This window comes from Aquarana catesbeiana, linkage group LG02 (assembly GCF_042186555.1).
Source record: "Aquarana catesbeiana isolate 2022-GZ linkage group LG02, ASM4218655v1, whole genome shotgun sequence".
Taxonomy (NCBI): Eukaryota; Metazoa; Chordata; class Amphibia; order Anura; family Ranidae; genus Aquarana; species Aquarana catesbeiana.
In genome coordinates, this window is record NC_133325.1 from 358,258,653 (window position 1) to 358,280,063 (window position 21,411).

Below are 21,411 nucleotides of genomic sequence, written 5' to 3' on the forward strand. Positions count from 1 at the left end.
TTGTTTGTCTCTTAAGCTAGCCATACATTATACTATTTTCTTGTTCAATTACCTTCAACCATGTAGTGCAAGGCCCTGCCTGATTGCATACAAATTGAAAGGGTTTAGGTTTGACCTCATATTATATGGTTTTAGTAAAGCTAAAAGAAAATTATACAAGAAAATAGTATAATGTATGGCCAGCGTTAGGCAGGATGAATGTACCGAGTTCAATCAATCAATCAACTTGGGTACAACCAGTCTGCTGGATTCACTTGTGATTATTGCTAGCAGCTGGTATAGCCACTAGTATAATTAACTGTCTTCTCCCAGTGGGGGCGGCGTCACCAGGCCTTCGGGAGCATGGTCTGTGTTGCTGGGGGAGTCATGCAAATTTCTTTCCTGCAACCCGTGCATTCCTATGCCCTCTGGTATACCACCATATACCCTGATGTCTTGTAAGTCCAGTGCTCCAGCACTGCAAGAGAGTCTCACCTGTTCTCAGCTGTGGCCTGCTCTGATGGGCCAGAGGACTACAACCTTATTACTACCTGCAGTGAAACATCTCCACCATTAGGTGGCTCTGGTGTAGATCAAGAGACATCTTAGATTCTGTGCCTCTGCCTTTTTCAGGGCTCTAACCACCACTAAGTGAGCTGCCAGCCAAGTCCTCCGTATCTACTCTGTGGCTTCTTTACCATCCGCCGGCTGCTACACTAGATTCTGATCAGCCACTCCGCCCCTGATGGGAGCAGTTTCTCAAGTCGATATAGGTATTTTTTTCATTCAATACGTTTTTATTGAAAAGAATAATACAGTTAACAATGAAACAACAGTATTTACTACCATGTGAGTAATTCAGTAAACATAGAGAGCCTCTGTGCATGAACAAAACTCAGGAATATGAGTCATAAGAGTTGAGACAGTAGATACCTAATGCCGTTCAGTAGACATTTTACAGTTTAACACAATCATATACCGAGGGATTATATCCAAGGGTGACAGGTATTTGAATTCATCTTTAACTATGCATATTTTGTTTGGCTACACTCATTTTAAAAACCATGAAAATACAAGAAGTGAGCTGTTCAGATATTATCCAAGTTACTTTTCTTTCCACCACATCTCCATGTCTATTGTAAACTCAATCATACAGATCTAAAGATGTGATATCACACAATGTAGCCTCCTTCCACAGTTCCATCCCTTTTCTCCTGGAACACACCCTTATTCCTGGTTGTCAGAAAAATTATATTTTCTGGCACTTCAATAAGATACAAAAGGTGACAGTTGAAACATAAAGCAATTCAATTTTGGTGACAGCTGAAATGAACTTAATTGATAACTGGTATATTTTCCCCTCACTTTTCACTTAGGGGTCTATTAAGAAAAAAGTAAATAGGACTTGCACCAAACATTCACTCTTGGTGAATCAATCACTGTCATTTAAAACACATGCACCCACAAGAATCACCTCCAGTGAAGGTTTGGTGATTGTCAGACTTATTGCCTTATAAATATACACCCTAGTATAACTGATGAGGATTAAAAAAGTGAGATTTGAATACACATAGTAAGATCACTTATTTTTGAAGGTGACTAAAATATATTCTGCATAAATGTATATAAAATCTAACCAAACTCAAATGTAGGTTTGTTTATTCAAATATCAAAAATTTAATGAAGAAGTTTAACATTAAAAAGAGATGGAGTTCCTTTATCTTTATCTGAGAGACTATTCCATTAAGGTTTTAATTTATTTTTACTGTAAGACAAATGTAGGAATGCATTAGCTCTCACCATATCTGCTGTTAAACAGGATTTGTACACACTCCCTGAGGGTATTGATATCCTCCGTTTCCTTAATAAAGCTGTCCCATTTCTCTAACAAAACAAGAATATATGGAGAAGAAATGTTAAAAGAAAACCCATTCAACTTGTACAAGTACACTGAGAAAAAATAGCTGATTCCTATATTCTGCATTATATATAAAAAAAACAACAAAAAAGTGATCCACAGCCAGACGACTGACGTAAAAGGCGGGAGGCCCTGTTTAAATCCTCTTTTAATGTCTTGGCTCTTGAAAATTCCTTTAACGTTTTGTCTCGTTGGCATTTTACCCCAGCTAAGATTGCAAAATGTCTACCATTGTACCCATCCAACAGCTTCAGAGGCTGCCCAGATTTTGGCAATAAGAAACCTATATGGTGGCCCTAAAAAATATGGTAAAACTTCCGTGCTACTATGGGTGGGTGATGTGTAAATAAATAAATAAGTCAAAACAAGTATACCCAAGGTTGCTGCTTAACACCAACTGTGTTCCCACATGTAAAAATCAAAAATCAAAGAAATGTGAAGCGCTACCTATCCAGCTAGCTCAAATAATACATACAATGCAAACACTTGTTAAATGTTAATGAAACAAATAAATTTAAACGTGGCAATCGTGGTGATGACCCCTCATAGGTAAAAAAAAAAAAAAAATAGGCAATTATAGTTTATAGTGACATAACACATTTGTGAACCATTTACAGGCATACCCCACTTTTAAGTACACAATGGGGTTTATTTACTAAAGCTGGAAAGTGCAAAATTAGGCTCACTTCTGCATAGAAACCAATGAGCTTCTAACCCCAGTTTGTTCAATTAAGCTTTGGTAACAAAACCTGGAAGTTCATTGGTTTCTATGCAGAAGTGAGCCTGATTTTGCACTTTCCAGCTTTAGTAAATAAACCCCATTGTGTACTTAAAAGTGGGGTATGCCTGTAATATATATATATATATACTCAAAATTAACATGCAGTTGAAATAACCATAACAACTCAGCAAACTTAAATGGATACTGTAAATAGTCCTCATAGAGAATTGATCATAAAATCCAGTCCATTCACTTAGCGCACATGCGCATACACTCTCTGTGAATTGTCAGAAATCCAGTAATAAACTTCAGTGCAAATCTTGTGTTTCTCTCAAAAAAACAAAAATGCCCTCCACGGGTCACACTATGCGTTCACCTCCAAGGGAGAACCTCCTAGGGGTCTACAATAGCATTTCTCTTATGGGTATATAGCCAGAGGCTGGCTGCTTTCCTGGTGATTCTTGGACTCTTGTTTCCTTAGACCGTGTACATTATACACATACAATTGTGCTCATAAGTTTAAATACCCTGGCAGAATTTATGATTTCTTGGACATTTTTCAGAGAATATGAATGATAACACAAAAACATTTCTTTCACTCATGGTTAGTGTTTGGCTGAAGCCATTTATCATCAATCACAACATGCACACAAGTTGACACAAAGGGGTTTGAATGGCTATTAAAGGTAACCATCCTTACCTGTGATCTGTTTGCTTATAATTAGTGTGTGTGTATAAAAGGTCAATGAGTTTCTGGACTCCTGACAGACCCTTGCATCTTTCATCCAGTGCTGCACTGACGTTTCTGGATTCTGATTCATGAAAATCGGGAAAGCAAAAGAATTATCAAAGGATCTGCGGGAAAAGGTAGTTGAACTGTATGAAACAGGAAAGGGATATAAAAAGGTACCCAAGGAATTGAGAATGCCAATCAGCAGTGTCAAGAAGTGGAAAATGAGGGGTTCTGTTGAAACCAAACCACAGTCAGGTAGACCAACTAAAATTTCAGCCACAACTGTTCGGGATGCAAAGAAAAACCCACAAATAACTTCAGGTGAAATACAGGAGTCTCTGAAAACATGTGGTGTGGCTGTTTCAAGATGCACAATAAGAAGGCATTTGAAGAAAGATGGGCTGCATGGTCGTGTCGCCAGAAGTGTCAGAAACCATGAATCAGATTGAGACAGAAGTACAGTTAAATCACACTTGTTTATTAATAATAATAATAATAATAATAATAATAAAAAGGTAAACATAGTCAAAACATAGCCAGAGTTGAGGAACCGGAATGGATAGGCAGACAAGCCAAAACGTCAGGGAGTCAGAGATGAGCGTAGTAGAACAGCAAACAAGATCTGGAGCCAGAAGGAATGTCAGCCAAGCAAGTCTTTAACAGGGACACAGGAGAGCGTCTCTAGAGATGTGAAAAGGGCGAAGGCAGAGATCATCTGGGCTGGATGGCTTAAGTAGGTAGGACTGACTAGCAGGATATCATCAACAGGTGCACCACTGTGGAGAGAAAGGAGCTGGCAACTAGCCGACAGCTGAGCAGCCAGCTTTGAGAAGGAAGGGCTGAGCCCAGCCCTGACAAGAAGGAAGCCATTACTAAGCAAATGCCACAAATTATCCCACTTATAATATGCCAAACAGCACAGGGACAAGCCTCAAACCTTCTGGCAGAAAGTCATTTGGAGTGATGAGACCAAAATTGAGCTTTTTGGCCACAACCATAAACACTACATTTGGAGAGGAGTAAACAAGGCCTATGATGAAAGGTACACTACTGTGAAACACAGAGGTGGATCGCTGATGTTTTGGGGATGTGTGAGCTAGAAAGGTACAAGAAATTTGGTCAAAATTGATGGCAAGATGAATGCAGTATGTTATAAAAAAAAAAAACTGGAACATTTGCATTCATCAGCCAGGAAGCTGCGCATGGGACGTACTTGGACATTCCAACATGACAATGATCCAAAACACAAGGCCAAGTCAACCTGTCATTGGCTACAGCAGAATAAATTTAAGGTTCTGGAGTGGCCATCTCAGTCTCCTGACCTCAATATCATTGAGCCACTCTGGGGAGATCTCAAACGTGCAGTTCATGCAAGACAGCCCAAAGAATTTCCAGGAACTGGAGGCTTTTTGCCAAGAAGAATGGGCAGCTTTACCATCTGAGAAGATAAAAAGCCTCATCCACAAATACCACAACAGACTTCAAGCTGTCATTGATGTTAAATGGGGCAATACACGGTATTAAGAACTGGAGTATGTAAACTTTTGATCAGGGTCATTTGGGTAGTTTCTGTTGTGATTATGAATTAAAAAAAGTAAACACAGTTGATTGATAATAAATGGCTTCAGCCAAACACTAACCATGAGTGAAAGAAAAGTTTTTGTGTTATCATTCATATTCTCTGAAAAATGGCCAAGAAATGATAAATTCTGCCAGGGTATGTAAACTTATGAGCACAACTGTATGTCATAAAAGCAGGAAAAACCTAACATAGTGTTGAACTGTATAAAAATGGGTCTTTATAAAATAAAAATAATCACACTCACATTTATAGGTGCACTAGCTCTGGTGCACCTATAAATGACTCGCTTTGTACAGTTGGGATCATAAAACCCCTTGCTGGTCACTCAAACATTTGCAGATTCTCAGTCCTGTGCTCCCCAGTGGCAATCTGCTTCCTGGTAGTATACAATGACGTCACAGGCTCCGCCCCTGTGACGGAGCCTGTGATGTTATTACATACTACCAGGAAGCAGATTGCCACTGGGGAGCACAGGACTGAGAATCTGCAAATGTTTGAGTGACCAGCAAGGTGTTTTATGATCCCAACTGTACAAAGCGAGTCATTTATAGGAAAGCAGCCAGCCACTGGATATATACCCGTAAGGGGAATGCTACTGTAGAACCCTGGGAGGGTCTCCCCTGTAGGTGACCGGTGGAGGGCACTTTTGTGTTTTTTGAGAGAAACACAAGATTTGCACAGAAGTTTATTACTGGATTTCTGATTATTCACAGAGTGTATGAGCATGTGCACTAAGTGAATGGACTTGATTTTATGATCACTTTTCTATAAGGACTATTTACAGTGTATATTAAAGATTGCTGAGTTGTTATGGTTATTTCAACTGCATGTTAATTTTGAGTATATATCAAATGGTTCAGAAGTGTTTTATGTCACTATAAACTATAATTGCTTTTTTTTTTACCTATGAGGGGTCATCACCACTATTGCCACGTTTATATTTGTTTGTTTTATTATTATTTAACAAGTGTTTGAATTATATATAATTATTTGAGTTAGCTGGATAGGTAGCGATTCACATTTCTCAGATTTTTTATATATGGTGGACCTGTCCTAAAGTCCGGAAGTTATGGATTAGGGTATACACAATGGTCCATACAGTTCTCCACGTGAATTTACGGAGAGACCCATAGGAGGCACTTTTACGTTAATCTATCGCTGGTGCTATCCGTCGGGAACGCACCCTAATCACTCATATTTATTATGGCGTCGAAGCAAATTATAGAAAATCATGGAAGACACCACTTCTTAGCTTTGGAGAGGTTAAGAACCGGGTTCAGGGTACGCTCATTAACGAAAGATTGATGGCGATCCTTGAGAATAAGTGTGATAAATTCCGCCCTGGATAGACCATTTCTGCCTTCTCAGATGTCTTTCCGATTTTTAGAACTGTAAAGGTTCCATGTGGTATAGCTTGAAGACCCCTGGGGTACCGTCTCTCTCCCTGCTCCCTTTACCTCCCCTCTCTTGCTCTCTCTCTATTTTCCCTTACGTGCTTCCCTCCCTCATTGTTGAGCTCCTGTAACCTCTGGATGAACAGTGTAGGTCGTGGCCATCTAAATTTTTTTTTTTTTAGCCAGGCCTCCCACTCATATCTTTCATTTGTGCCACTGTATTATGAAGACATTTGTGGTTTAGACTTAATGATATCATGATATTTCTTTGATTGCCTGGATGTTGTTCTTTTGGCATTTTTCGTGAACAAATGACCCTTATGTCTTAGACGCTCAACTTATTCTCACAAATTGATGTTCCGTAAGTCCTGTCTTATCCATGTTCTGTTAAAGTATTAGATTGTTGCCGCTCTCATTTTGCATTTGGGAAGCAATATTTGTACTAAGTGTCAGTAGCGTCAGGGGGGGCTGAGGGGACTAGAGCCCTGAGTGAGTCCCGAAAAAGCCCCGGGCCTCGGGCATGCACAATTCTGTCATTAGCCCTGAGCCCGAGCACCGCTGCAGAGCGAGGACCAATCTGACCTCGAGCACGGCCGAGTGACATACCAGGTCCCGCCTTCTAGAGCCTGCATGCCTTTGATGGACATCCCACTGGTCCATTGCCGGGACCGTGGGACGTGTGACGTCCATCATAGGTGCTGCAGGCTCCAGAAGGCGGGAATTACAATGCGGCCGCCGCACCATCTCACTGTGAGAAGATTCCCCACTCGGAGCTCGGGCGGGCAGCTCCCCTCTCCTCTCCTGTGTTATGGCTCTGGCTGCCTGGAGTGCCTGCTGTCTACTACTCTACTGTGATGGGTGCGCCGTACACTATGGCTGAGCTGCAGGAGTAGGTCACGTCACCTGAAGTCTGCTCAGGTAGGTCAGTGCGTGTCAGTGTGGGTCAGTGTATGTCAGGTAGGTCAGTGTGTGTCAGGTAGGTCAGTGTATGTCAGGTAGGTCAGTGCATGTCAGGTAGGTCTGTGCGAGCCAGGTAGGTGAGTGTGTGTCAGGTAGGTCAGGGTATGTCAGGTAGGTCAGTGTGTGGCAGGTAGGTCAGTGTGGGTCAGTGTATGTCAGGTAGGTCAGTGTGGGTCAGTGTATGTCAGTGTGGGTCAGTGTATGTCAGGTAGGTCAGTGCGTGTCAAGTAGGTCAGTGCATGTCAGATAGGTCAGTGTGCATCAGGTAGGTAACACCTCCCCCCCCCCCCGGTGCTGGGGTGCTGGGCTCAGACTTCTGGCTGAAGTCCCTGGTCTTTTTGCCACCTAGCAACTCCCCTGCTAAGTATACTGATATTTTATGTGTACACTTCATTTTTGTACCACCTTATTTCTCCCTATATTGAAAAACTAAAAATCTCAGTAAAAGAAAAACCAGCAATAAGTTAGTAGTTATTTTTACTTAAAAGTAATGCTAATAAAATCATAACATTTTCATTTGTTGGTGTGCATGCAATGCCTTTCTAGAACACCTCAAAAATACAAGAAGATCACTGAGTGAAGGGAGAATAGATGTATAAGTCTGCTGGATATGCAGAAGGGAAGAATTATTTTTTATTCTATAATACTATCCTACTGATCACCGCAGTGTCTCGGGAAAATTCTGAAATAACCATTTCACTGCCAATATTTGCATTTCCTTAGAGTCATATGGTTGAGGAAATGGTGACAGTGAGAAGAACTATAAAAGGCAGACACTGTGGCCAGGAAACAACATGAGAATCACAGACCTGCTTGGCCAAGGAAGGTGCTATAATTTGATGAATGAGCTAGCATATTTCATTTGTGTCAGATATGAATGGATCCAGAGATCAGTTTAGCTAACCAGGACTAGATAGTTCTTCCATGTGCCTAAGGTTTGGTTCACACTGCCGCAACATGAAAGTCGGCCCGACTTATGGTGAGACTTTGCCAGGAGACTTGGGGTCTACTTTGAGGCACAATTCTGATAGAAGTTGCCTTGAAGTAGTACAGGATCCTTTTCTAAAGTCAGAGTGACTTCAGTAGTGCTAATTAAGACAGCTCTCATTGCCTAACATGGGATTTCACATGTCATGCGACTTGGGGTCCCACAAGTCTGAACCCAAGTCGCGGCAGTGTGAACCGTGCCTAAGAGGGTGTATGTACATAAACTTTGCCTGATATTATGCTTTGTTTCCCTCTTACCTGTTTTATCATGAACTATTGAGAAAAGGACACGTTTTGAGGCATGGACATTTTGCCTGAGACTGCTGTCAGGTACAGAAGACTGTGGTACTGATTACAAAAAAAACAAAAAAAATTATATAAGAGAGAGAATTAACAGAAAATGTTAATATTGTAAGATTAATACTAAAATACAACCTCATGTATTGTAATTCAAAATACTTGGACAATCTGAGTGTGTTCAGGCACCATTCTCCTAATCGTGATGCAGGCCAAAAACAAAACAAAAAACCCCAAACCTCAAATCATGAAAACTAGAACAAATAACTGAATGATACACCACCTTCTCTAAAACATAACGTTAGTGTTTTGTATTCTAACAGATCAGTCTTTTCAGTGAAGATGATCACTCACCAGACCACTTTAGTTCATGTGACTAACCCAAAATAGGAAATTAAGGTATCAATATTCATCTACACAGTGTCTTGAAAAAGTATTCACACCCCTTGAAATTTTCCACATTTTGTCATGTTACAACCAAAAATGTAAATGTATTTTATTGGAATTTTATGTGATAGACCAACACAAAGTGGCACATAATTGTGAAGTGGAAGGAAAATGATAAATGGTTTTCAACATTTTTAAAAAATAAATATGTGAAAAATCTGGCGTGCATTTGTATTCAGTCCCCCTGAGTCAATACTTTGTAGAACCACCTTTCGCTGCAATTACAGCTGCAAGTCTTTTTGGGTATGTTTCTATCAGCTTTGCACATCTAGAGAGTGACATTTTTGCCCATTCATTTTGCAAAATAGCTCAACTTCTGTCATATTGGATGGAGGGTGTCTATGAACAGTAATTTTCAAGTCTTGCCACAGATTCTCAATTGGATTTGGGTCTGGACTTTGAGTGGGCCATTCTAACACATGAATATGCTTTGATCGAAACCATTCCATCGCAGCTCTGGCTGTATGTTTAGGGTCGTTGTCCTGCTGGAAAGTAAACTTCCACCCCAGTCTCAAGTCTTTTGCAGACTCTAACAGGTTTTCTTCTAGGATTGCCTTGTATTTGACTCCATCCATCTTCCCATCAACTCTGCCCAGCTTCCCTGACCCTGCTGATGAAAAGCATTTCCACAACATGATGCTGCCATCACCATGTTTCACAGTGGGGATGGTGTGTTCAGGGTGATGTGCAGTGTTAGTTTTCCACCACACATAGCTTATGGCTTTCTTTCAACAATAACTTTCTTCTTGTCACTCTTCCATAAAAGCTAGATTTGTGGCGTTCATGACTAATAGTTGTCCTGTAGACAGATTCTCCCACCTGAGCTTTTGGACCTCTGCAGCTCCTCTAGAGTTACCATGGGCCTCTTGGCTGCTTCTCTGATTAATGCTCTCCTTGCCCGGCCTGTCAGTTTTGGTGGACGGTCATGTCTTGGTAGGTTTGCAGTTGTGCTATACTCTTTCTATTTTCCGATGATGGATTGAATAGTGCTCCGTAAGATGTTCAAAGCTTGGAATTTTTTTAATAACCTAACCCTGCTTTAAACTTCTCCAAAACTTTATCCCTGACCTGTCTGGTGTGTTCCTTGTCCTATATGATGCTAATTTTTCACTAATGCCGCACACACGCGATCGCACATTCCAACAACAAAATCCATGTTTTTTTTCCGATGGATGTTGGCTCAAACTTGTCTTGCATACACACGGTCACACAAATGTTGTCGGGAATTCCGACCGTCAAGTACACGGTGACGTACGACGAACTGAAAAAATTGAAGTTCAATAGCCAGTGCGGCTCTTCTGCTTGATTCGGAACATGCGTGGAATTTTGTGTGTCGGAATTGTGTATACATGATTGGAATTTCCGACAACGTATTTTGTTATCGGAAAATTTGAGATCCAGATCTCAAATTTTGTTTGTCAGAAATTCCGGAAAATGTCCAATGGAGCATACACACGGTCGGAATTTCTGACAACAAGCTCCCATTGAACATTCGTTGTCAGAAATTCCAACCGCGTGTATGCGGCATAAGGTTCTCTAACTAAGCTCTGAGGGCTTCACAGAACAGCTGTATTTATACTGAGATTAAAATACACACAGGTGGACTCTATTTACTAATTCGGTTACTTCTGAAGGCAATTGGTTCCACTAGATTATAGTTAGGGGTTTCAGAGTAATGGGGGCTGAACACAAATGCACGCCACACTTTTCAGATATTTATTTGTAAAAAAATTTTGAAAACCATTTTTCATCTTCCTTCCACTTCACAATTATGCGCCACCTTGTGTCGGTCTATCACATAAAATCCCAATAAAATACCTTTATGTTTTTGGTTGTAACATGACAAAAAGTGGCAAATTTCAAGGGGTATGAATACTTTTTCAAGGCACTGTATGTATACATTTATAAAGCGTTTGTGCAGTAGGACTCAATGTAACTATTTTCCATAGATGAAGTTTACATTAAGCACATGTAAAATATTTAATTCTGTTGTCCACTTAAGGCCCCTTTCACACGGATGGATAGAATGGTGCTTTTAGCTGCGGATTTTCTAATTTTCTTCCGCAGCTAAAAGCACACAATGCTTTCCTATGGCCCCATTCACACACTGCGTTTAGCTGCGAATTAGATACATGCGGTTCTGTGCGGATAGAAAAAATAGAACTGACTGTGTCCAGGAGCGATTTAGCGCAGCTATCCGCACATAACTGCAGGTAATCGCAGTGCACTGTGTCAGCTGCGGATAACAGCGCAGAGCTGCTCATCGGGAAAGGAGAAATGATTTTTCCTTTCCCAATGAGCGGCAAGCACGGGGATCCGACGCGGATCCCCGCCAATGCCCGGCACTGTTTGGTATGAATCTTGAGGGGGAACTCCATGCCAAATTTTAAATAAAAAAATGGCGTTGGTTCCCCTCCAGGGGCATACCAGGACCTTCGGTCTGGTATGGATTTTAAGAGGAACCCCTACGCCGAAAAAACAGCGTGGGGTCCTACCCGAAATCCATACCAGACCCCTAACCGAACACGCAACCCGGTTTTTTTAATTTAAAATTTGGCGTGGAGTTCCCCCTCAAGATTCATACCAAACAGTGCGAGTCGGTACCCTGTCAGGTTGCCATGGAAATGGCAAACCGCAGCTAAACGCAACCGCAGCTAATCGCACAGGAAAAAAACATGCTTTTAACTGCGGCAGAATAGCCGTCCGTGTGAAAGGCGCCGTAAGCGTTTGTTAACCCAAAAAAAAAAAAATATATAGATTCTGGTCCCTTAAAGCAGATTACACAGCACAGTGCTTGTGCTGTGTAATCTGCCCCCTCTAAACTGTAAAAAAAACCCAAAAAACCCTATACATTGCACTTCCTGTATCCCCTCTCTAAACAGACCATGATAACCAAAGCTGCTCCGCCCTGATCAGTGTGGTCAAAGTGCGTCCCTCTGTCATACGCTGCCTGGTCTCTGCTCTCCTCTGTCCCAACTCACCCTCTCCTTCCTGCCTGTCACCTCTCTGTCTGTCTCTGGACTGCCCCCCCCCCCCATCGCTATTATTCTAAAATAAAAACTTAAATTTGTCACTGCCAACCCCTCTATTAGAGGCTGGCATAGCACATTGTATAAGTTGTTTTTAAAAACGAGTGTTGTAAATACCGAATTTCAGCTGTCTTCAGGCCAGTCACGTGACTCATGGCCGCTTTACAGTTCCGATGGATGGCTTCTGCAGAGGAGATGAGTGGCTACGTGGTCTCCCCGGCTGACGTCAGAGGGAGATCATGGCCCCTTCCACAGAAGACATCCATCAGAGCTAGAACAGGGCCGCAAGTGATGAGACCGGCCTGAAGACAGCTGAAATTCGGTATTTACAACACTCGTTTTTAAAAACAAGTTGCACAGTGTGCTATGTCAGCCTCTAAAAGAGGGGCTTGCATAGTCCTGTATAAGTGCATTAACAAACACTTTAAGTAAAATTTGTGTATCTACAGATCACTGTAGATGCACGCGAGCTCGGCGGGATGGGGCGCGTTTAAATTTTTTATTATTTTTTCTTATTTATTTTACTTTTTTATTTTTTTATTTTTACACTGTTTAACCGGTTCAATACCAGGCAATTTCACCCCCTTCCTTCCCAGGCCAATTTTTAGTTTTCAGCGCTGTCGCATTTTAAACGTCAATTGCGCGGTCGTGCGACGTTGTACCCAAAAAAAATTGACGTCCTTTTTTCACCACAAATAGAGCTTTTTTTTGGTGGTATTTGATCGCCTCTGCGGTTTTTATTTTTTGCGCTATAAACAAAAGAAGAGCGACAATTTTGAAAAAAAACACAATATTTTTTACTTTTTGCTATAATAAATATCCCAATTTCTTTTTTTAAAAACACATTTTTTCCTCAGTTTTGGCCGATACGTATTCTTCTACATATTTTTGGTAAAAAAAATCGCAATAAGCGTATATTGATTGGTTTGCGCAAAAGTTATAGCGTCTACAAAATACGGGATAGATTTATGGCATTTTTTAAAAAAAAAATATTTTTTCATTTTTTTAGCGGCGATCGCGATTTTTTTGGGTGACTGCGACATTATGGTGGACACATCGGACACTTTTGACACATTTTTGGGACCAATCACATTGATACAGCGATCAATGCTATAAAATTGCATTGATTACTGTGTAAATGTGACAGGCAGTGAAGGGGTTAACCACTAGGGGGCAGGGAGGGGTTAATATGTTTCCTAGGGAATGATTCTAACTGAAGGGGGAGGGGACGCACTAGGGGAGGAGACCGATCAGTGTTTCTCCGTTCTGGGAACACAGATCGCTCTCCTCAGAGCTGACAGGCTGTGGATCTGTGTGTTTACACACACAGATCCACATGCCGGCCCGGTTAACGGGCAATCGCGGGTGCCCGGCGGACATCGCGGCCGCCGGGCACACGCACCAGGTCCCGAGGAACGCGGCGGGCGCGCGCGCTCCCGACGGGACGCGCGCGCCTTCTAGGCGGCCGGGAATCCCAGGACGTCATATGACGTCCACCCAGAATGGGAGATCCCATCTGTGGACGTCATATGACTATGGGCGGGTATTGAAGTGGTTAAAAAAAAAAAATTTGTGTCACTTTTATTCCTATTACAAGGAATGTAAACATCTCTTGTAATAGAAAAAAAGCATGACAGGACCTCTTAAATATGAGATCTGGGGTCAAAAAGACCTCAGATCTCATATTTACACTTAAATGCAAAAAAAAAAAAAATTGTCATTTAAAAAAATAATTAAAAAAAAATGGCCCTTTAAGAGCTATGGGCGGAAGTGACGTTTTGACGTCGCCTTCCCCTCACTCGTCTCCACGCCCCGCAAGGGTGAATATCCGACTGCCTCCGCCGCTGCCTATGGCTCCGGTAAGCGGAGGGCACCAGATCGCGGCGGGGGCCCCCTCTCCCACCACCGATAAAAGTGACCTTGCGGTGAATCTGCCACAGAGACCACTCTTATCAGACACCAGACAGCCGGCTGAAGAAGAGGATACCGGGGTTATGGCAGCTAGCTGCTGCTATAACAACGATATCCCCCTTCATAGTAAGGACGTACATCGTCGTGCGGCGGTTCGGAAATGAATATAAAAGCTCATTGGCTACCATGCACAGCTTCACTAGATTATGCACTCTCCAGTTTTAGTAAATCAACCCCTGTGTATCCATGTGTGTTATTTACAATATATTCTACACTGTTTGATTGATCTGAAAGAGAGAGCATTGGCTGCAGGCATCTTATAATCTTTTCAATATGTGCCTCACCTAACTTCCATATCACAAGATTGGGGTGTAGTTCTCCTTTAAATACTCATACTTAGTAACTGAATAGTATTCATCCTTTATTAATACTGTATTTTGGCTCAAAAATTAACATGTTTTCTTTATTGTCCTTTAAGGGACACAGCTTGATGATAATTAGGCAACCTACGGTTATAGGCCTGAAGGAAAAATGGACACTAGGCACACAGAAAACCAAAGGCTATAAATCTGCTTACTCCTCACTTGCTCAGTTTCCCTTAATGCCTTAGGTGAATACATGTCCCATTCTACGCGTTTCATCAGCAAACGTCTGGCGTCATCAGGGGACCATCAGACTCCTGATGAGGTCAGATGCCTGCTGATGAAACGCATAGGATGAGACTTTCCAATACACATCACTTCTGCTTTCTGGAACACAAACTGGCGTTCCTGGATTTCCATTGATGCTTATTTTTTTTTTGCTATAATGTAAGTGTAATTTTAACATTGAAGTAAAGAAGAAATGGCTGCAATTCGAAGAAAGTCCAATAGCTGCTTAATATTCACCAAGATGACATCAGAAGACACCAATACACAGTCTTGTAGATGCATTTCACACAGTAAAGTTGTGCTTAATCATTACCACTGTGCTTAATCATTCCAACTGTACTGTGTGAAACGTGTCTACAAGACTGTGTATTGGTGTCTTCTGATGTCATCTTGGTGATTAATAAACAGCTATTGGACTTGCAGCCATTTCTTCTTCACTTCAATGTTAAAATTACACTTACATTATAGCAAAAAAAAAAGCAAAAACAAGCATCAATGGAAATCTGGGAACGCCAGTTTCCTCTTTACTTCATATACCCACGGAGGCTAGCAATTGATTGGAGTTCTTATCAGGCACAGTCCATTCACCTGGTACTTTTTTTCCTAATTTTAACATTACTGGAGACTCTTCATGTCTCCCCCTTGCCTATAAGGTTACTAAAGATACAGAAATGCACTCTATGATGCGCTAAAACTTCCAGGATATCGAGGGAGGAATAAATACAGATTTGTCTCACCTTAAGCGTTTTTGACCTATTTTGAGAAAGGGGTCAAATCTTTCTGGTAAGTGCGGTCTAAGATAACTTGTAAGCACAAATTTAGGGTGTTTCTCATCACCAGGACAACTACTTTTGATTCTTTCATCACAGCCAGCATTTTTTGAAAATCACGAGCAAGCACTTTATTGAAGATTATGATGAACTTTCCAAATTTGAATTGGTAAATGTGATTTGCACTTTTTTGGGGGATATACTCACTTATGATTTTTAAAGAGATTTTTCATATATGAATTGTTATTTGATATGCACTTGTTTAAAGCTGAACTTCAGGCAAAAATAGAAGACACAAATGAACACAGCTATATAATGATAAATAAATCATTATTTTTTTGTATGCAACCAGTGCAAATACTTGAATTTTAACACATAGTCAGGCTAGTTACAAAAAGATGTGTAGACAAGGAGCAAGCTGACTGAGAGAAAGAACATATTGGGCAGAGGGATGACTTCATCATCTCCTGCTGCTCCTTAACCACAGGCTAGGGCACAGAGAAGACACCACAGCATTCTTTAACTGCAAAGAGAAAGTTGTGTCCTCTACTTGGCTGTGTTGTATGATGGGGCTGTGTAAATCTCAGGACTGAAATGCACATCAGCTAGCAGGTAAAACATCTCCCTACATGCATTTTATTTGTGTATTACGATGTTTGACTGCAGTACAGCTTTAAAGTCTGTTGCTCTCTCAGCATTTAAGTCATTTAAAAAATGTATTATTTCCAAAAATATGATATTGTCCTCACCAGAACATTCTGGGAAGTCCTGCTTCTGTTCTCCTGGTGACTGGTGGGTAAGTACCTCATTCACAGGGTTAAGTCCAGGGATATTTGAGTGGGCCTCCTGCTTTAATTCCATACAAAGCTGGCTAGGTATTGGGACATTGTACATGAAGTTTGGTACACTGGATGGATTATCATGATTTGTTGGTTTCGGGACTTTAGAGTTTAGACCTGCATCTGGAACAACTTTTGCTGTGGCAACAGGGGAGCAGTTGAAATCTGAACAAGGCATTGATTCTCTGTTTGGTTCTTCAGGCGCTCTATATAGAAAAAACAAGCATAAAACAAATATTTAAAATATATATTACAGTACTACCACGCACTTTTCTCTATTCCCACATATCTAGGCTTGGATTTGTGGGCAGGTCACCCAGTTTCAGGCTGATATCCTCTAAAGAAATCCATAGTATTGTCTCTCATTACTGGACAGTACATTGACCACTAACACAGCTTGAGTAGTGCATACATAACCTACCAACAGTGGTCACAAGACTTTTTTTTAACTCTTACTTTTAAGCTAAATCATGGGTCCCTTACACCACAATGTTAGAGGTCAGCTTACCGATAAATAGTAATGTAATATTATACAGCTTACCTAGTTTAGGTTGTCTTGCCCAGCTATCACTATAAAAAAACAAATGTGCCATTGCTACAGTAAATGATATCACACATAGTGATAATGTAGGGAATTTGTGGAAATTTAAGGCAAAGAAGACAGCCAGGAAATGGATAGTTTTTACAGTACGTTCATATGGGAAAATTAATGGTATGCAGACTATAAGGAAAGAAAGCTGTATGGAACTCACAACCGTTAAATTCTGGCCAAGTTTTATAAACTGAGAGTAACCTAATCTCGAGACAACATGATCAAGTGCAGTGCATTCAGGATATTCAACATTCTCTTAGGATCTTGCCAAAATGATGGTGACTGCCCTTGCCCAGGTGCTGTAGGTGGAAACTGGGGGTAAGCTAAGTATATTTACTAACTTTTGTCTCCCACAGGCTTTTTTTTATTTTAATTCAGTGTACAGACATGGAATGGTGGACCATGAATAAATAATAAGATCTTGCTTTTTTTTAGTGTAAGTTTCACTTTAAATAAACTACTCCCAGCTATTTATTGCTCTTGTTTTGTTCACTACTCATTACCTTTTCAGTTTAAATCGTATACGATGACTATGCTCTAAAATAAGCATTAGGCTTTTTAGGCTATATTCAGAAGGCTTCTGTAAATGGATTCCCTCTGGAAAGCCAAGCACCACTAATGACTCAGGATCCTTTATAATTTTATCATATGGCACAGGAACAACATTCGGAAATCCCAAGGCCTCACCTAAAAAAAAAATAAAAATAAAAATAAAAAATGTATTATTTTAGTACAACATCCTAAGCTACATCTTTTTTTAAGAGCTACAATAGCGGGGAGATAAATAGATCAACAAGAACATTGTTAAACTGCAAATATAGCCTGTTGAAATTTAGGTTACAATAATCATTATAATATCAAATTAAAATGTCAAAGATTTTGTTAGATTCAGCATCTGTCATATCTATCTGTATGCAATGTTGGAGACACAACTCTCTGACTAGAGAACACCTGCTAAAACAATGATATGCCTATAATGTTCATTAGCTGAGCAAGGAGAAGATAACTTGCAGCTCATACAAACCATACTAGGCCAGTGTATTAGGATATAATGCTGTTGTGCAGTTCAGCATGGTTTAATCTTACTACAGTACTGGACATATCAAAGGTCTACAGTACTACAGTACTGGACACAACAAAGTTCTTTTTCTTCCTGGATTCACACATCCTGTCCTGAAGGTCATTTGACCTTTCCTATACCTTACATTGTTACAGCAGAACATGTTTTTAATAGAGACTAATTATTTTTATTATTATTATTATTATTATTATATTAAGACTACTTGGCACCATAACAAAGTATTTGTAGGTGTACAAACAGTGATAACAACATTTTTACATAGAAATTACTTTAATAACACACACACACATCATATCTCACATTACTGGCCAGCTTGTATGTTATGGGGTTCCCATGAGTATTCAGACATCTTACAATCTTTAATGTGTCATTAAACTAAAAAAATATGTAAGTAAATAATAATACATCTGTTCCTAATAATTTGTTTATTAGTTATTTATTAGTTTAATTACAGGGGGCACCCAGTAGTCACCAATAGTGTGGTGGCAACAATCTGCAGGCTCACAGAGCCCCTCCACCATTGCTACCACACTGTGCGTGCTCCCCTCTTTCAATGTATGTAAGCAGTTTCTTTACATGGGCTTACTGAAAAGGAAAACCAGGGTTGGAGGCAGTGCTAAGCCTGAGCGGTTGATGTCACCTCAGCTTTTTTTAGGCCCTCCCCTGGCTGTGCAAAGTAAATTTGAATCTAAGACATTGGTGGGCAGAACAGATCCCAGACTGACAGCTCCATTCTGCTTTGCATGGGCGGGACGTCACCGGACATGTGACCCACTCAGGCTTAGCTCCACCCCCAGCCCAGGTGGAGTTGGAGGATAGAGGAAAATAAAGTCAGGTGACCTGCATTTTAGCAGAGGAAAAAGGGTATTTTTTAATAAAATATTAAACCGTGTCACATGTGGTTCAATACCTGCTGGTGTGCCCCATCATTTAAATGTAGCACTACTGTCAGACTTTAGAATCACTTTAAAGGATTAGTTACCCTTTAAAAAAATATACTCTATGCAATTCATGAACACTATTGCAAAATTTTAAAATAATCTGATTTTAAAAATATCCATTTCTGCTCCTCCCATACCTAGAGACCATTTGTGAATGAAATCAAGCCTGCCCCAAACACTCCTGATATTTTTCACAGCTTGGTCCTGTCCTTTTCTCTGAACTAGCCGTTCGGACGAGTGCCCCCTAGTGGTACAGGAGTGAACACCGTCCTTCTGAGCCCAGACATGTGCAGCACTATACTGTATCTTGTCGTCACAGATAACCTCAGGCTGCAGCGCTCTTTGTCCCACTGCAGCCCCACTGCTCAGAAAAGTGCACAAGGCTCAGAAGAAGAATGGCGCTCTTTCCAGTACTGCTAAGGGGCACTCGTCCTAACGGCTGGTCTGTCTCAGGGAAGAGGACAGGACGGAGCTGTAAAAAAATATTAGAAGTGTTTGGGGCAGGTTTCACTCCATGAACAGAAGGCCTACAGTTATGTTAGGAGCATACATTGATATTTTCAAAAACGGATTAGTTTGAAATTATGGAATGTTCATGGACTGTATAGAATACTTTTTTAAAGGTTAACTACCCTTTAATGCTCTATAATATATGCATGGAACATTAGACAACTTATCTTAATCTATATACTAATTATAGTTAATCATTTTATTATTCAGCTCTGTCCACTTGTATATTAATACAGCATGGAAATACATTATAGTTACACCTGTTAGACATACAGAATAAATGCATTTTTAATTAACATTTATTTAAGGAAATGTCCACAGTGCTAAGACAGTTACATCTGAAGATTGACATTAAGCAAATATATTTATCCTTACAAAAATCACACAAAACCAAATCCTGCTACAAGTTCCTAAGAATGTATTCAATTTCTATTTATGTATTCAAGCATACTAGGAAAATTAAGCGATTGTTAATAATGTTCTGAAAATTTCTTCCCTGCTGGTACAACCTTCTAAAAGTGCACCTTGCATGAAAATGCAAGGTCTACTTATTACTGTGCCCCTTCCCCAGACTAGAAATGTAAAAAAAAAAATACAAAAAATAAAAGTAAAAATACACCCCAAGTATTTAAATAAGTAGCAAACACTTACCTCGAACCTTAGATTTCTTAATGGGGGGTTGTGGGCTAAGTAGTAGCATTACATTTACATCCAGGATCTGCTTTAACGTGGACCTAGACTTAGGCTAATTGTATTCTTAACACAGTGCAAGATGTGGTCCTCTTGGAGTGTTAGTTACATGTCTATCGTTTTTTAATATGTGGTCTTACAGTTACTCTATGATCTACTACTATCTCCATATGTTACAGAAAAGCGTATTCACACTTTCTCCAGCTAGACAATAATACTGTACATCCTGTTGACCTCATAGTATATATTTTACCGTAAAATTTCACCGTAGCCCGAATGGTTTAGTTTTTATCAAATTCCACACTTTTTGCATTCTCTTCGGGCCCCCGAACACCCGATCCTCCCTCCTTGATGGCATATGAACAGTGACGTACTCGGGATCAAGGTTTGCGGGGAGACATCTCTGTGATATATGGACTGTTGCTTGCCTATCCCATAATTTACCATATACGTTAGCATGGGAGAGGGATGTTGGTCTGGATCTTGAGCTGGGCTCTTGGCATTCTCGATTTCAAGCCTCCTTCAGGGGGATATTGAATGTCTCCTTGATAGAAGTCAACCTGAAGATCTTGACTAGATGGTATTTGGTCCACTCTCACCTTGCTAAGATGTACCCAAATACCTCTTCAGACAGCTTCCGAGGATTCTGGAACAAGGGCCTTTCCATGCTTTATCATGTGACTGGTCTACTCTTATTGCAACTGCCTTAAATAGCATGGCTGAATGAATTTCCACCAGGAATTCCTCGCTCTTCTCACGATAGCAGGAGCATGGAAATTACCTTCAGTCTCATTGCAAATGGTGAAGCATATCCTGGATTATGCTCCATGAGAACACATCTGGGAAACGTGGGCTGTTTATTTGAATGTCTCTATAACATCTTCTCAGGCGACAATTTCACCTCAACCTAGGGTTTCTTTTCTTTTCTGTTTGCGTTCTTTCCTTTCTCTTCTTTTTCTCCTTTTCTTGTTTATACTGTACTTTCATGATAAGGTGCTGCTGACTGCTGGGCGCCCAAGGATTTTTTTTGTTGTGAATTATGCTGGTTTTCTGTTTTTGGGTACTAATCCTGTGTATAACGAAGCTTTGAGGTTTTCGTTAGGTGTACCTATATGTTTGAGACCCCTGGAGCTAGAGAGCTATACTATTTTTGCGCATTGTATCTTGTATTGTTATGCGCAAGGTGTACCTCCTGTCTGTATGTCATGGGACCATAGGTTTCCATTTTTTATATGGCTGTACTCAATACCTTATGTATGTTCGACACAAGATGTACGTGTTGTTTTTTTGTCCTCTGCTCTTGCTTCAATAAAAATTATTAAAACATAAATTTCACTGTAGAAAATGCAATTTGGACACTTGGGGGTAAACTAACAAAAG

General features: G+C 40.4%; 1 protein-coding gene across 6 annotated transcripts in view; it reads right to left on the minus strand.

The window, feature by feature from the left end:
* The window catches only part of GTF2IRD1 (GTF2I repeat domain containing 1), a 161,609-nt gene that overhangs the window by 54,522 nt on the left and 85,676 nt on the right, over nt 1–21,411 (minus strand). For all 6 annotated transcript variants that reach the window (XM_073615035.1, XM_073615036.1, XM_073615032.1 and 3 more), the window contains 4 exons: nt 17,313–17,496; nt 16,128–16,423; nt 8,533–8,622; nt 1,780–1,863 (listed from right to left, as the gene is read on the minus strand). In XM_073615035.1, coding sequence (XP_073471136.1) covers nt 1,780–1,863; nt 8,533–8,622; nt 16,128–16,423; nt 17,313–17,496 — 654 coding nt within the window. The remainder of the gene's footprint in view (nt 1–1,779; nt 1,864–8,532; nt 8,623–16,127; nt 16,424–17,312; nt 17,497–21,411) is intronic.